The sequence below is a fragment of the Chelonus insularis genome, unplaced genomic scaffold, assembly GCF_013357705.1.
Source record: "Chelonus insularis isolate UGA/USDA-ARS -01 unplaced genomic scaffold, ASM1335770v1 contig_128_pilon, whole genome shotgun sequence".
NCBI lineage: Eukaryota > Metazoa > Arthropoda > Insecta > Hymenoptera > Braconidae > Chelonus > Chelonus insularis.
In genome coordinates, this window is record NW_023276368.1 from 894,089 (window position 1) to 907,761 (window position 13,673).

A 13,673-nucleotide genomic window follows, 5' to 3' on the forward strand; every position below is an offset into this window, starting at 1 on the left:
ACTTAAAATTGCACAGAAAAAAAACGATATTTTGTAAAATAATTTTAGATAAAATAAATACAAAATATGTTATTTTTTTTTTTTTTAATACAATAATTTCTTTATCAAATTCATCTATTTTTATTGTTAAAATTAAAAAAAAAAAAAAAAATTATATTTTACATATTTGACCGAGTTGAAAAAGTTTCAGTTTCATATCATGAAATTTTACCACATTAATTCTTTAATCTCACATATTAATCTCTATATATCATCTTCAAAATATCAAAGTCTATATTTTTTATAACTTTTCATCTAAAAATTTCCAGCACATTTATATAATATGTAGAAATGAAAAAAATAACAGAAAAAGATTGAATGAAATATTTTATTTCTTTCATTAAATCCATTCCAAGCTGAAATAACACTTTAGAAAATCTATTATAACTGTTCTCTTAATTATAATTATCTTCTAATTATTTGACTTGCTTTGTGAAAAATTTTCAATTAATAAATGACAACTCGAGAATGCCAACTACTGTATCCAGTCAATGATAAGAATAAAATAGCTAAAGTGTAGAACTCAAGTATATGAGTGAATTGGGAGCATAGTTTTTGTTAGAAATTCAAATAAAAAAAAGGGAATATAAAATATTGTTTGCGCTTTATTCCGGAATTAAACGAGTAGAAGGATTATACGAAAGTGATGAGGCTTAGTCTGATAAAGTCGAGTCACATTTGGCGAAAGTGGCTATGAAGGAAATGAGTGTATAACTACAGTAAAAGCTCTGGTTGTCACTTGGCGTATGGCCAAAGTTGAAATCCGAACGTCTGTCCTTGTTTAGAATTTTTTTTTTTTTCCAACTCACTGTGTCGTCTTGTCATGTCTATGTCATTTGGCCGACAGCCTCGGGTGTGCGAATAATCGATCTATACCTATAATATATCGTGTCATTTGATATCTGTGGTTTACTTAAAAACAAAAAATTATGTCAGGCAAACTGTAAGTATGAAAGAGCGTCGAATTAATGGTTATAAAAATAGAAAATCCCGTTAAAATTGGCGTCTTATCATCATCATCATGCTGTTAAAGGTCGAGGGCTGATGGTCACGACAGTCAGATAAATTGCGGAGATTAATGTCGGTATAAAAATTGAGAGTAACTACTTGATAAAATTCTGAGGGTAATGTATTCATTTAGATTTTTCTGTCATTTTATGAAGAAAAAAATTACTGATGTCTGCTGAGAAGTAATTTGAAACATTATTGACTTTGATGATAAAATTATTAACAATAAAAAATGTAATCAAAATTTTGCAATAAAAAACTTTATGCAAAAATATTTCATGTCAAAATAATTTGACTTAATAATAAATGGAAAAATTAATAGTTTATTAATCCGATTAAAATCTAAATGCTTTCTAATGTTTTTTCCCAACACACCTCCAGCTGTATAATGGCATGAAATTGCATGGCCATTTCTAATAGAATTTCAATGTTATGTTGGCAGCGTTATAATGAAAATAGATGAGATTTTTATGAGCTTTTTTTCATTGTTTACTTATTTGAAGGTAGACCAAAGTAATATAGAATTTTATATGTTAGGTGAAGCAACTCTTGATGCTTTCATACATACTCCATACTGATATATTTGATATTTTTTTTGATCAAACTTTCTTTCTCATGATAGATGAAAGAATAATAAAATAAGTAAAGAATAACAGATAGAAAAAAAGAAAAACGTATAGGGTAAGTTAGACATTTTGTTGATGAGTCTATTTGATTGACTCTAAGAAAAAGATTAGTCAGTAGTTCATTGGCTTCTTTTTTCTTCTTAGTTACCGTAACTCATTTATTTTTGTTCTTTTGTTTGTCTCTTGAGTTAAGTTGAGATTAAACGAATGAAGGGATTGAATTTTTCTACAATTCAATCAAAGTTTTTATTTTTATTTAATTGCATTAAATAAACGATTATCTTACTCTTGGGATGTTATTAATGCTAGCAGTTGGAAGTTCTTGGACGACTAATTAATATCATCTCTAGATTGAGAACGTGGACTGAGGGATTTGATGAGATTACCACATTAATTAATACGACAATTTACCTCCTTTATTTAACTACTAAGATAAAAAGAAAAAAAAACAAAATAATTACCTCAACAGAAATAATAATAACAAAAATGATTAAAAATAATAATGAATAAATAAATAAAAATGAATGAAAGGATTGAATACCTTTAAATGAAATATCTCTGTCGATTGTTCCACTTAGTATCGTAATAAAAAGACGTCAATACAAATCACCAATTAATGTAAACGAAGGAAAACAATATCCCAGTAGTGTATTGTAGGGTCGGATGTTTTCAATAGGACTGACTGCAGAGGACCGCGTGGCCAGACTACCTGACACGGGGTGGAACGTTACCCCCACCAAAACTCGTCTTGAATCCCGCCGAAGCTCCCTTCTATTCGCCAATGTATCTGCTATATAGACTTCTAGCTCAACTCTCACCCTTCACCATTCTACATCCAATGCTTTCACCTACACAACCGTTGTTGATTTCAACTGACTGCAAGCTTGTTCAAATCCCACTTGTCCAACATCAAACGAAACGACTATCATTCCCACCGGAAATAACTCCCGGATGATTCGAAGACGTTGCATCTTTGTCACCATTTAAGACTACTTAAGAGGTGATGGACATCAAGCTGAAACATAAACGGAAATAAATGGAAAAAAATGGATTAATGTAATCGGAAATTTGATTCGTGAGTTATTAAGTTATAAGTCGTAACTGATCCCGAGGGTAGTATTGACTTGAACGATACGCAGGGGATGATTCAAGATTGATGAGAGTCTAAGGAGAAAAGTCTAATGTGTGTTGTGTATGTGTTGCATTGGTATAATTCTCTACTATAAATGGGAGTTATTTTGCTTGTGGCAAAGCAGGGATTATCTACCTAACTCACTGTAACATTTCAAAGGTCACAAGTTTTATTAGCGTACAACCACAGTGAGAATTTCATTTTGTAAACTAATCAACAAGCTTGACCAGAGAGTTCAAATTTTATCACTCTCTCTTTTTCTTATTTTTATGCATAAATTTAACGCTATTCAAAACTGCGTGGGAACAGTTGTGATGGTGATAATAATAAAAAGTCTCAAGTGTAAAAACTCGAGAGTTTGTGATCTACATACTTTGAGAATCTTAAGTCTCTTGAAATAATGGCTGCACAACGTGATATGAATAAAGTGCATTTTTCTTTTTCAAGAGTGGAACTACGTAAAAAATTATTACCACGTGGTTAGACAATTGCCTTATTAAAAATCATCTTATTTTACAATACTTTAGTTATTTATGAGTTACTATTCTTGAAGACATTTGAGACCGGAAAGTTGTTCGTAAATGTAGATTTACCTTCCGGTTAACGATCAGAAGAAGTCTGATTAATTGTCTACAGTTATAAATGCAACCCCTGAAGTTCTTGCATGTCTAGAAACAGTGAGTCAACTTTTCCAAGCAACACGAGCGCTTCCATGTTGAAATTCGTGTGATAGTTGAAAAGTTTATTGGATGCGAATCTATCATTTTCAATCGATAATCAAATTCACTAGAACCTTGTTTTATTAATATTTTAAAATCAGTAGATGCAGAATAAGAGAGTGGTGTTTAATTAAACATTCAGTCATTACCATTTTAGAGGATTTTCCGATTGTAGTTGTAGAAAGTTTTGCTGTCAAATTACTGGCTGATTCATTTAAAAATATATATTTTTTTTTTGTATGGAAATCTTCTTGTTCTCTCTCATGAAATTATTTTTAAACTTGGTCATATTTTCTTTTTAATGATCTAATTAATTATTTAAGGATCTCTAAAAATGAGCCATTTATTGTTGTTAATTTCAATTAATTAAAATTCGTTCTCATGTCTAGAGAAATGTATGCACTACGCCAAAAAAAATATTCCGTTGTTCTAACAGACTTTTTTTTTTTGTTAAAGTTACAGCCCTCATTTATTATTGTACTTAATTTTTTTTCAGCTCCTGCAACAAAAATTAATAATAAATTAATAATAATAATAATAATTAAAATAAATGTTATAAATTTTTTTTAATTATTTAATGTAAATCTTAACGTTATTAAATAAAACTTTAAATATATTTTATAATTTACAAGAAGAGTTATTTATCAAATATTAATAAGAAATCATTGAAGAGATCAGATAAAAAATTAAAAAATTTTTATCCAAGACTATTTATATGAAAGAATATTGATTTTATATCTACCCAAAAAGTTTTACTTTAAACAATAAATTTTCAATAACAGTGAACAAAAAATAGTTTGATAAAAGTTATTTTATTTAAAGCTTTATTATGTTCCACAAAAATGTCTATTTCTAGACTACCCCAATCCGTTATTAAAACTTTTTCACACGTAGAGTGCTATTGACATTTGTCAATTTTTTTTAAAAATTAAAAGAAAACCAATATCATTAAATAACTTCAATAACAATCAAGATTTTATAAGAAGCATTTGATTGCTGTCAATTGTTCTTTCATCAATCATTCATTCTGTTTGAAATCAATTCGTGCTAATTAATATAAATCAATGATCATTTACTGAGAATCAGTATCTATATGATTTTTGGACTTATTCAGTCGTAAAACCACTTGACACTGTTGATCAGTGAATAGTTTATGGAATAATTTTAATTAATTTAGTTCAAGAATATAGCTATCAACATAACACACAAGCTACCCATAATCACAATAAAACTTTAATCAATTTTATCCCCATATAACTTTGTTTAACTATAAGCTATTAACTATTATCTTTCCTCTATTATTGTCTATTGAACTAATAAAAATAACTTAAAAAAATATTTGAGGATTTTATATACCGATACGAATACTTAAACACTAAATAGGATAAAACCATACACTTATAAAGCATATTTTCATACCCTCTTTTGACAAATAAATACATTTGTAGCAAGTTTATGTTATGTCATACATAAAATATGTAATATAAATGCAAGATTAAACATTACAAGAACATTTTGTTTCTCGATTAGACAATTTGATGCTCACTCAGTACTTTTGAAGCTTAGGTAAATTCCTGAACCTTTTTGCTCTATATCTGTTGATATTTTCCTTAGAAAATTTTCAGTTTTATTGACTAAGTTTTATTTGATATACAAAGATTTAATTATTCCTATACTACTAGATAACTTGAGAAACTAGAATTCCTTCCTGACCAATAACTTTTCTATCTTAGAGATAAGAAATTTCGTAATACATAACATCTGCAATTTCGTCCTCATTTACATTTTATTTGAAAAAAATACATTAAGTTCATCCGGGAGTCTGGAGTAATCGTTTTACTTAATTAAATGTTGATATTCAACCGGATAAATCTAAATTTATTTGCAAATAGGGAGGGTCTGATTTCCGTTTCGTCAGACGTATATATATATATAAATATCAATACATACATTTGTTGAGTCATCATGAAAAAAATCTAATCCAACACATTTTCTAGCTTCGTCATCATTATCACAAAAGTAATCTTTTATCCATTTAATAATATACTAAATTTACAATTTAAATATAAAAATTGTAGAATACAAGCCTTTAGAGTGTGAATACTTTTTGAATATTTTTAAAAATCATCTCAAATAAATGATCCAATTTCTAGAGAATTCAATAAACACTAATGCATCAGGACTCCAAGATCTTTCACACTAGTGATTAGTTTTACTATTCATAAATAAATTGGAGATAAAATAAAATATTATTAAAATATATTCTTGTCACGGATTCTTCGAGTTGGATGTTATCTTTCTCTGTACACAGACGGCTGTAAGTAGAAATATCTGAAAATGGTCAGCCGCATGTTTTATTCTTTGTATAAATTTTTCTTAAACACTCTTTTCAATCTTCTTTAAGACTTATTTTTCATCCAAATAATTTTATAGATGCATCCAACAATCTCGTAAAATTTTTATTTACTAGTTTATCATTTTTGTTTTATGCGACATATATTTCTATGTAAATTTATATCATAGGCAACATATAAGTGATGGACCTATTTAAAGTTTATGATTCTGAACATTTTGCGAAACTACTTCAGACACCCGGAACTTGCCATTCCATTCGATCTTTATCAAAAAAGTTTTTTATTCCAATTTTTCATAACCTATAAAAATTCGAGTTTCTCTCTAAACTGTAATTTTATTACACATTTTGAGTTTTAAATCTTTTTTTTTTAAAAATCTTATTTCATCGATTAATTACGACTGTCATATAAATTATGGAGTTTGACAATATTACTAGACTGTTCAATCACAAATGCAAGAGAACAGCTTGCGTTGGCATTGCGTCTGGTTGCTCTTTTGGGAATTAACAGCTATGCGGAAATTGCACCAATGCTACCATGGAAATCAATTAGTATCAATCTGCATACAGGGCTCTCTTGAGCTTTAGAAAAATACAGTACATACCTTATTCATAAATTTTTTTCGATGATTTCGTAATGAAATTTCATCCAATTTTTGCATGATTTGTTGGTTATGACGACTTTGCTCTTAGAGAATAATCATCATGATCATTTATAATAGCTTTTACGATACAATGCATTTACAGTATTTTCTCATTTACTTATTATTATCTCTTTGAGCTGATGTAAACAATCCAATACAGCGAGAAGACGAAGTAACAATGCCGGATGTCTGTCTGATCCCTTTGTAAGCGTCATCGATGGCGCAGCTTTCTTTGTGAACTATGAAGTCATGATATCGGTATGGCAGAGTAGTATGTATTTGTAATGTTACCATCCGAGGAAAAATAATTTCAGATGATAAAGTAGAAAGGGACTTTATCTTTTGTCTGTGCATTTATCTAACAATAATAATTCATTTCTAAAAAAATATAAACAAATAAAAATAAATAAATAAATAAATAAATATAAATATGCATAAAAATTGTGTCTTTTCTAATGAACGATTAATGCTTTCTATTATACCAACGATATTTTGCTGACACAAAAGTGTACGGCACACAAAAATACTCTTGCCTCTTCCTCTGATCCAACCATAAGTGCATTTCGTATGTGCGCAGATTAGTAGTTTGAAGGGTGAGAATCGCAGAGAACAGCCTAAATGACAATACGCGCGAAACGTTTATAGATTTTAACTAATACCGTATATTAATAATTATTATCAATTAATACAGTTGTTATCTGAGAGCGTTAATAATTAGTTGATGTGTCTGATAAATAAATTCACATTCATCTAAAGAAAATGGAGAAACGATTTCCATTCCGGGCAGAATATGCTAAAGAAAATGAAGGAAGGTGTCATACTTGCGGACTTATGTTTGATTCTGATTCATTAAAAATCGCCAAATGTTTACCAGTATGTAGATAACTTATTATTATATTGATTTCGATCTAATCTAATATTTATAAAAACATCAAATGTTTTTACTCGATTATTTAGAGCCCTGTTCATGATGGTGTGACCTATCAATGGCATCATCGTGATTGTATCTTTTCGACACCTCAGAAACCACAATCCATTTCGGTTATTGCTAATTTTGATAATATTAGATGGGTTGATCAAGAATACCTGAAAATTAAAACTGGTGAGAATCAAATTTTTTTAATTGTAAGAAATATTTCATATTTATGATGTTTATTAGACTATGACTTTTTCGATTGTTTTATTTCAGAAGGATGGTCTGAACCATCAACCTCTAAGGTAATTTATGAGACAACAACGGAGCAATCACAATCGGACGATTTGGCAAATTATAGAATAGAGTTCAATGACTCGACAAACGAAGATCAAAAAATTGTTTTGACAAAACTTCCAACAGTAGATAACGAAAACCTGCCTCCAGTAGCTAAACGAACAAAGCTAGATACAACAGTGAAAATGGATGATTGGGTTTATTTAATGAAGAAGCAAAATGAAAAATTCTTTGATATGAGAGATGAAATTAAACAACTAGACGAAGAAGATATGATCAAATTGTTAACACACAATAATCAACGATATTCAAAAAATAAAGATGAACTTATAAACGCATTAGCTGATCGCTTAGCTTTTGGATCGGTGAACGCATGTAAAAAATGCTATGGAAAAAGAAGATTTATTTCAGGGTATGGCTATGTGTGTACGGGAACGTCAGAGTGGGGCATGTGTCAAGACATATCTACAGATCCAAAAAGAACTGAGTTTAAAATTCCTTTAATTTATAAGATAAAATATGATTTTCTCAGGTCCTACGTTCCTAATGTTGAGAAAAGAGTGATGCGTATGACTGCCTCTGCAAACTTGTCTATTGATCATCAAGATTCTGAAAATGCTGAACAGAAGATTAATCCTAATCTTCTAAAACAAAAATTCAAATATAGATCCGGAGGATATTTTAAAGGCATTGTAATTGATGTAAAAACTCATCTTCAAGGTATTGCTCAAGTTTATGAGTGTAATGGTGAGAAATATACAGCTACACTTGCTGCGACTAACATTGCAGAAGATTTTAATTCTTTCTATAAGCTACAAATTTTGCAGTATATTCATGAAGAAAAATTTTCCCTTCTTCGCAGTTGGGGCAGAATTGGAACAAACAGAGTAGGTTCGACATTTAGTGTAATGCCACTTTCAACGTGTATCGAAGAATTTGAAAGATATTTTTTTGAAAAAACTAACAATCAATGGGAAAATAGGGATCAATTCATCAAACATTCTTATAAATATCATTTAATTGACACTCGAGATGATGTTGATTTTAAAACTGAAATTAAAAGTGAATTAGAACCACCGATTTGGAATCTTATGAATTTAATTTTTAATTTGGATCATATGAAAAATTTAATGGTAGATTTTAGTATTGATGTTGATAAAATGCCATCGAGTAAATTATCAAAAACTCAAATAGATAAAGCTTTTTATGTATTGCTAGAACTTGAAAACTTAATTTTATGCAATATTTCTGATAAAACAACGCTTGTTAATGCTTCAAACAAATTTTACACATTAATACCACACTCATTTGGTACTTCAGCACCTCCAATACTTGATAATTTAAAAAAAATTCAAGAAAAAGCTGACATGTTAAAAGCATTGCTCGATTTAGAGATTGCTTATAACTTTATAAGTTCTGGAACTAATAAAGAGCAACATCTTCTAGATGCTATTTATGAAAAACTTAAAATCAAAACTGATATTCTTGATAGTGATAATGAAGAATATAAACTTATTGAAAGATATGCTAAGAATACACATGCTCCAACTCATTCTGAATATACATTAGAAATTGAAAATATATTCAAGATTGAACGTCAAGGTGAAGCTGATAGATATAAGAGTTTTGAAAGTCTACATAATAAAAAATTGTTATGGCATGGATCTAGAACAACTAATTTTGCTGGTATTTTGTCTGAAGGTTTGAGAATTGCTCCTCCAGAAGCTCCATCCACTGGTTGGATGTTTGGTAAAGGCATTTATTTTTCTGATATGGTCTCCAAATCAGCTAATTATTGTCATGCTAATAGGGGGAATCCCACTGGTCTTTTATTACTTTGTGAAGTTGCCTTAGGGAATATGGTAGAGAAACACCAACAATGTCCAGACATAGAATTACCGGCAGATAAACATTCGGCTTTTGGTAGAGGAAAAACTTGCCCAAACCCAGAAGAAATTTATAAATTTCTGGATGGAGTTGAAATTCCATATGGAACCCCAATTAGTAGCTCAGATTTAAGCTTAACTGATCTAGTACTTTTATATAATGAGTATATCGTATATAATCCTGCTCAAGTTAAATGCCGATACCTTGTTCGTATGAAATTTATTTTCAATAATTAAGTTAACGCATAATTTTTTTTATAACTCATTTTCTACTTAATGTATTCTTCTAAATTTGTGTTCGAAAGTTATTCTTTTTGGTCTAAAACTCTAAACTTCAACTTATTCTCTCAGATTGACATTTTAATCGACCACATGCGTAATTTGATTGTGTCTGTAAAAACTCAGAGAGTTATACAGTAAGAAAATTTATTAATCTTATATATAAATCTATTTTTTATAACAATTTTATATTCAACCATTTATAATTTTATAATAACCATCACTCCATGCGGTGAAAATGAATATTTTTACAACAATAAAAATTTGTTATTAATAAGAAATTATGTTATTAATTCAACTTGTTCAATGATCAATAAATAAAACATTTTTTGGGTTAAAATCATTCACATCCATTCCTTAATTACACTACAAAATTATAAGTGACAGAAACACAGCTTTTTCAGGGAATTTATTTAATTTTTATTTTTTACTTTCATTATCTTTAAATTTAGTTTGTAACAAGTTAGATAAAAAATGAAATGTGGTTGTAATTGTATTTTTTATATTGTTAACATGAATACTTGAATCAGTATCGTTTATTTAAAATTTTAAGTTAATCTTACCTGGAAGAGACGAGTGCTACTCTTTTGACTATCAACTATGAAGATTCCTGAATAAAATTTTCTCAAAAGGTAGTGATTCTTACAACTATCAATAAAGTAATTGTCGATAAGGAATGAATTACTTGCAACAATGCTTTATAGTGGGGATGACACAAACTCCAAGCAATTCTCTTTCTTTACTTTCTTTTCAGTCTGATTCAAAATTTTCATATATTCGTTATTCACAGAATCTGACGTCTAGGAATAAGTTTGCATTAATTTTGAATTTAAATTGAATGCTTTTTTCTCTTTAATCATGACGTAAGTTTCTACATATTATTAAATAAAAATACGTACTATTTTTTGGAGTTTATTGTGTATTTACTATTTCCTAACCTCCATTTCAAATTAAACCATATGTTATTTTTTTGATAAGCAATGACTTTCGAAGTATATTAAATTTTTTATTATTGCATTTCAGATCCAAAGTTACTTTTAAAATTACTTTAACCTCAGATCCAAAACTGCCATTCAAAGTGTAAGTAAGAAGTCTCAAATATTTTTATAAATAATAATCCTGAAATCTTCTGGCTTCAATATGCACTTATCTGTTGTAATATTTTTTTTTAAACAGATGAATTCCATTTGTATCTGATGCCAGAAGATAAAGGGATCTAAAAACCAACTGCTTCGTGATAAATTAATAATTTTATATCAAAATGGCAGATGATTTGTCGCAAATTATAAAAGCTTTTGATGTGTATATATCGTTATTAGAGAATAGAAATCAAAAAATTACAACTTCTAACATCACTAAAGCATTTAGCACTGCAATTTTTGTTGAAACTGCAATAGCTAAAGCAAAAGAAAACAATAAAGAAAAAATTCTTGAAGATCATTTACATGGTCACTGGAAAATAACAAGAACTCACTTATATTCATGTTCAGAGTTAGAATTGGCATGTGATAAATTGCTAGAAATTTTTCTAAAAAGCTTAAAAATAACGAGTGATACAATTGATAAGTTGTTTGAATTCTATATTCAAAGTTGTGGTTATGAACGACTCAATTCGTTTTTTGATAAATTATTAAAAGAGTCATTACCCACCAATATTTTATTACATTCGTTAGCAGAGATTGGTATACCAATTGTTAATATTGAAAACGAAGCTCGAATTCTTGCTTGGAGTGATCAAATATCTTGTGGTCGAGAAAATGAAGTAGACAGATTGATTAGTCAGATGATTGATAATGGTGAAGTCAAAAAACTCCTGGAAATTGTGTCTTCTATAACAGAAGATGATTTAGTTAAGAATTTAATTACGAAAAATTTGACTAAATATACTAATAATTATGATCCTCTCATATGCTCACTAATCTCTGATTTAGATCAAAAATCTTTACAAAAACTTTTATCAGACGATCGTGATTTTCAAATTAGTTTTATAGATGCAATTTTTTATTTTGGACGTAATATGACGAAAGATAATAACAGCTGGCTTGCTGATCACTCATTTACCTTTTCACATCTTATTAAAATCATGATGAAATTATTAAAAGTATCCGATTCAATTCGTTCTTTAATTATAAATAGATTACAATTAGCGAAAACCCAGGTACATGGTTCCATATGGATTGAAGTTGAAGAGAAATGTTTGAAGAAAATAGTCATTGACGAATAGTTGATAAAACGATGTTTATAAATTTTTTAATATTTGTATGCTTATAAAAATGATTATGTATGTGTGTATGTTGAATAAATGAATAATAAATAAATAAAGTGTTAATAATTTTGCCTCAGGTTGAGTGTCCCGGAAAACACTCCTTTCACTGCAGTATTAAAATTTGCTGCTGAAGAATTCAGGGTAACACCAGCCACGTCAGCAATTATCACTGATGATGGTGTTGGGATTAATCCTCAACAAACTGCTGGTAAGAATCAGACATTATAAAGAATGTCTAAACAAAAATAAAAATTAAATGATGATTTTTTTTGCAGGCAATGTATTTTTGAAACATGGTTCAGAACTGAGATTAATACCTAGAGATCGTGTTGGTGGATGATTTAAGAGAAATTATATTTATTATGATTAATAAAAAATTTTATTCTTATTTTTAATTATATATTTACAATAAATATTCTCAATTAATATTAATTGAATAATAATTATTATAAATGAAAGGAAAAAAATTCAATATTTCTAAATAAAAAAATTACATTAAAAAATGACGATTATGTATTAAGGAAAAGGTTGAGGATACTTTGATAATGAATATTAAAAAACTTTATTGTTGTTTAGTAGAAAGTTTTTATAGATGAAATACATGAAAGATATAAATTCGATACAAAGAGACGTCACTACTAATTGTAAGAAAAATCTACTTTACGGATCAGCTTTATAGCTCTAAATATTGCCATCAGCATTGAGATACCTATCAGGCTTTGATCCGATTTTTATTGATCAGTGATATTATTCTATATTTTCACGATTAATTATCTCATTTGAATATTATTAAAAGAAATTTATAAAATTATCGACCAAAAAACTACATTACTATAGGACAGATGATAAGATAATTGAGTAATAAATAATTAGCTAATAATTAATTATTGAGTTACTTGTAAAATTCATCAAAAAATTACATATTATATGAGTATTTCCGTATCAAAATTTTTAAATTATACAATCAATATTTGTCAGAACGCTGCTCTTAAGGATAAACGAGGTTTTCAAAATGTTTGTTATCAAAATTTTTTAAATATTTTTCTTTTTAATCGGCGTGAAATATTCTTTTTGGCACCTCGTTAGTCGTCTACTATATCAGAAACAGGTGTTACTTTTTGCTTGTATTAATTAACGTTGTATGTTATAATTTTTTTTTTTCAAATTCATTATCGAAATCATTCCACAAAACGTTAATTATTCAAGCTCCAAAAAAAGGATGGTAGCACCAGATTGAATTACATTACCCTTAATATACATACAATCACCAGTTATAATATTAAAAAATGTAAATTTTTCATCTGAAATAATGTTTTCATGGTAATAAAAAAATATTATATAGAAAAATGGTTTAAATCTTCATTACTAAAATATCGTAAAAAAACTATTTTCATCAAGAATATAAAAAGTGTAAAATTGGAAAAATTGTATTATTTATTTTTGGACATTTAAATGAGTAAATCCTGAGACATGGAAAAACTTTTTATGATTTTTTCAGTGACAGTCTCTTT

General features: G+C 28.2%; 2 protein-coding genes across 3 annotated transcripts; both read left to right on the plus strand.

The window, feature by feature from the left end:
- Positions 1-6,992: 6,992 nt before the first annotated feature.
- LOC118068222 (poly [ADP-ribose] polymerase-like) lies at positions 6,993-10,122 on the plus strand. The gene is made up of 3 exons (XM_035085457.1): positions 6,993-7,394; positions 7,479-7,623; positions 7,711-10,122. Exons 1-3 carry the CDS (start codon positions 7,281-7,283, stop codon positions 9,852-9,854), a joined length of 2,403 nt encoding a protein of 800 aa, XP_034941348.1. The 5' UTR covers positions 6,993-7,280; the 3' UTR covers positions 9,855-10,122.
- A 497-nt stretch (positions 10,123-10,619) lies between these two features.
- On the plus strand, positions 10,620-13,509 carry Ufm1 (Ubiquitin-fold modifier 1). Of its 2 annotated transcripts, XM_035086618.1 has the most exons (4): positions 10,620-10,759; positions 10,920-10,976; positions 12,240-12,370; positions 12,438-13,509. In XM_035086618.1, the coding sequence occupies exons 1-4, from the start codon at positions 10,755-10,757 to the stop codon at positions 12,500-12,502; spliced, it is 258 nt and encodes an 85-aa protein (XP_034942509.1). In that variant the 5' UTR covers positions 10,620-10,754; the 3' UTR covers positions 12,503-13,509. The 2 variants fall into 2 exon arrangements, with proteins under 2 accessions (XP_034942509.1, XP_034942500.1); XM_035086609.1 differs by lacking the exons at positions 12,240-12,370; positions 12,438-13,509 and adding an exon at positions 11,073-12,229 and having other exon boundaries at positions 10,655-10,759.
- The last annotated feature ends 164 nt before the right edge of the window (positions 13,510-13,673 follow it).

Bases quoted from the DNA above. Each gene is read 5' to 3' on its own strand.
- Ufm1 (XM_035086609.1), top strand. From the start codon at position 11,158: ATGGCAGATGATTTGTCGCAAATTATAAAAGCTTTTGATGTGTATATA.
- LOC118068222 (XM_035085457.1), top strand. From the start codon at position 7,281: ATGGAGAAACGATTTCCATTCCGGGCAGAATATGCTAAAGAAAATGAA. The intron at 7,395-7,478 runs GTATGTAGATAA...TCGATTATTTAG, and splicing joins AAATCGCCAAATGTTTACCA to AGCCCTGTTCATGATGGTGT. The intron at 7,624-7,710 runs GTGAGAATCAAA...GTTTTATTTCAG, and splicing joins ATACCTGAAAATTAAAACTG to AAGGATGGTCTGAACCATCA.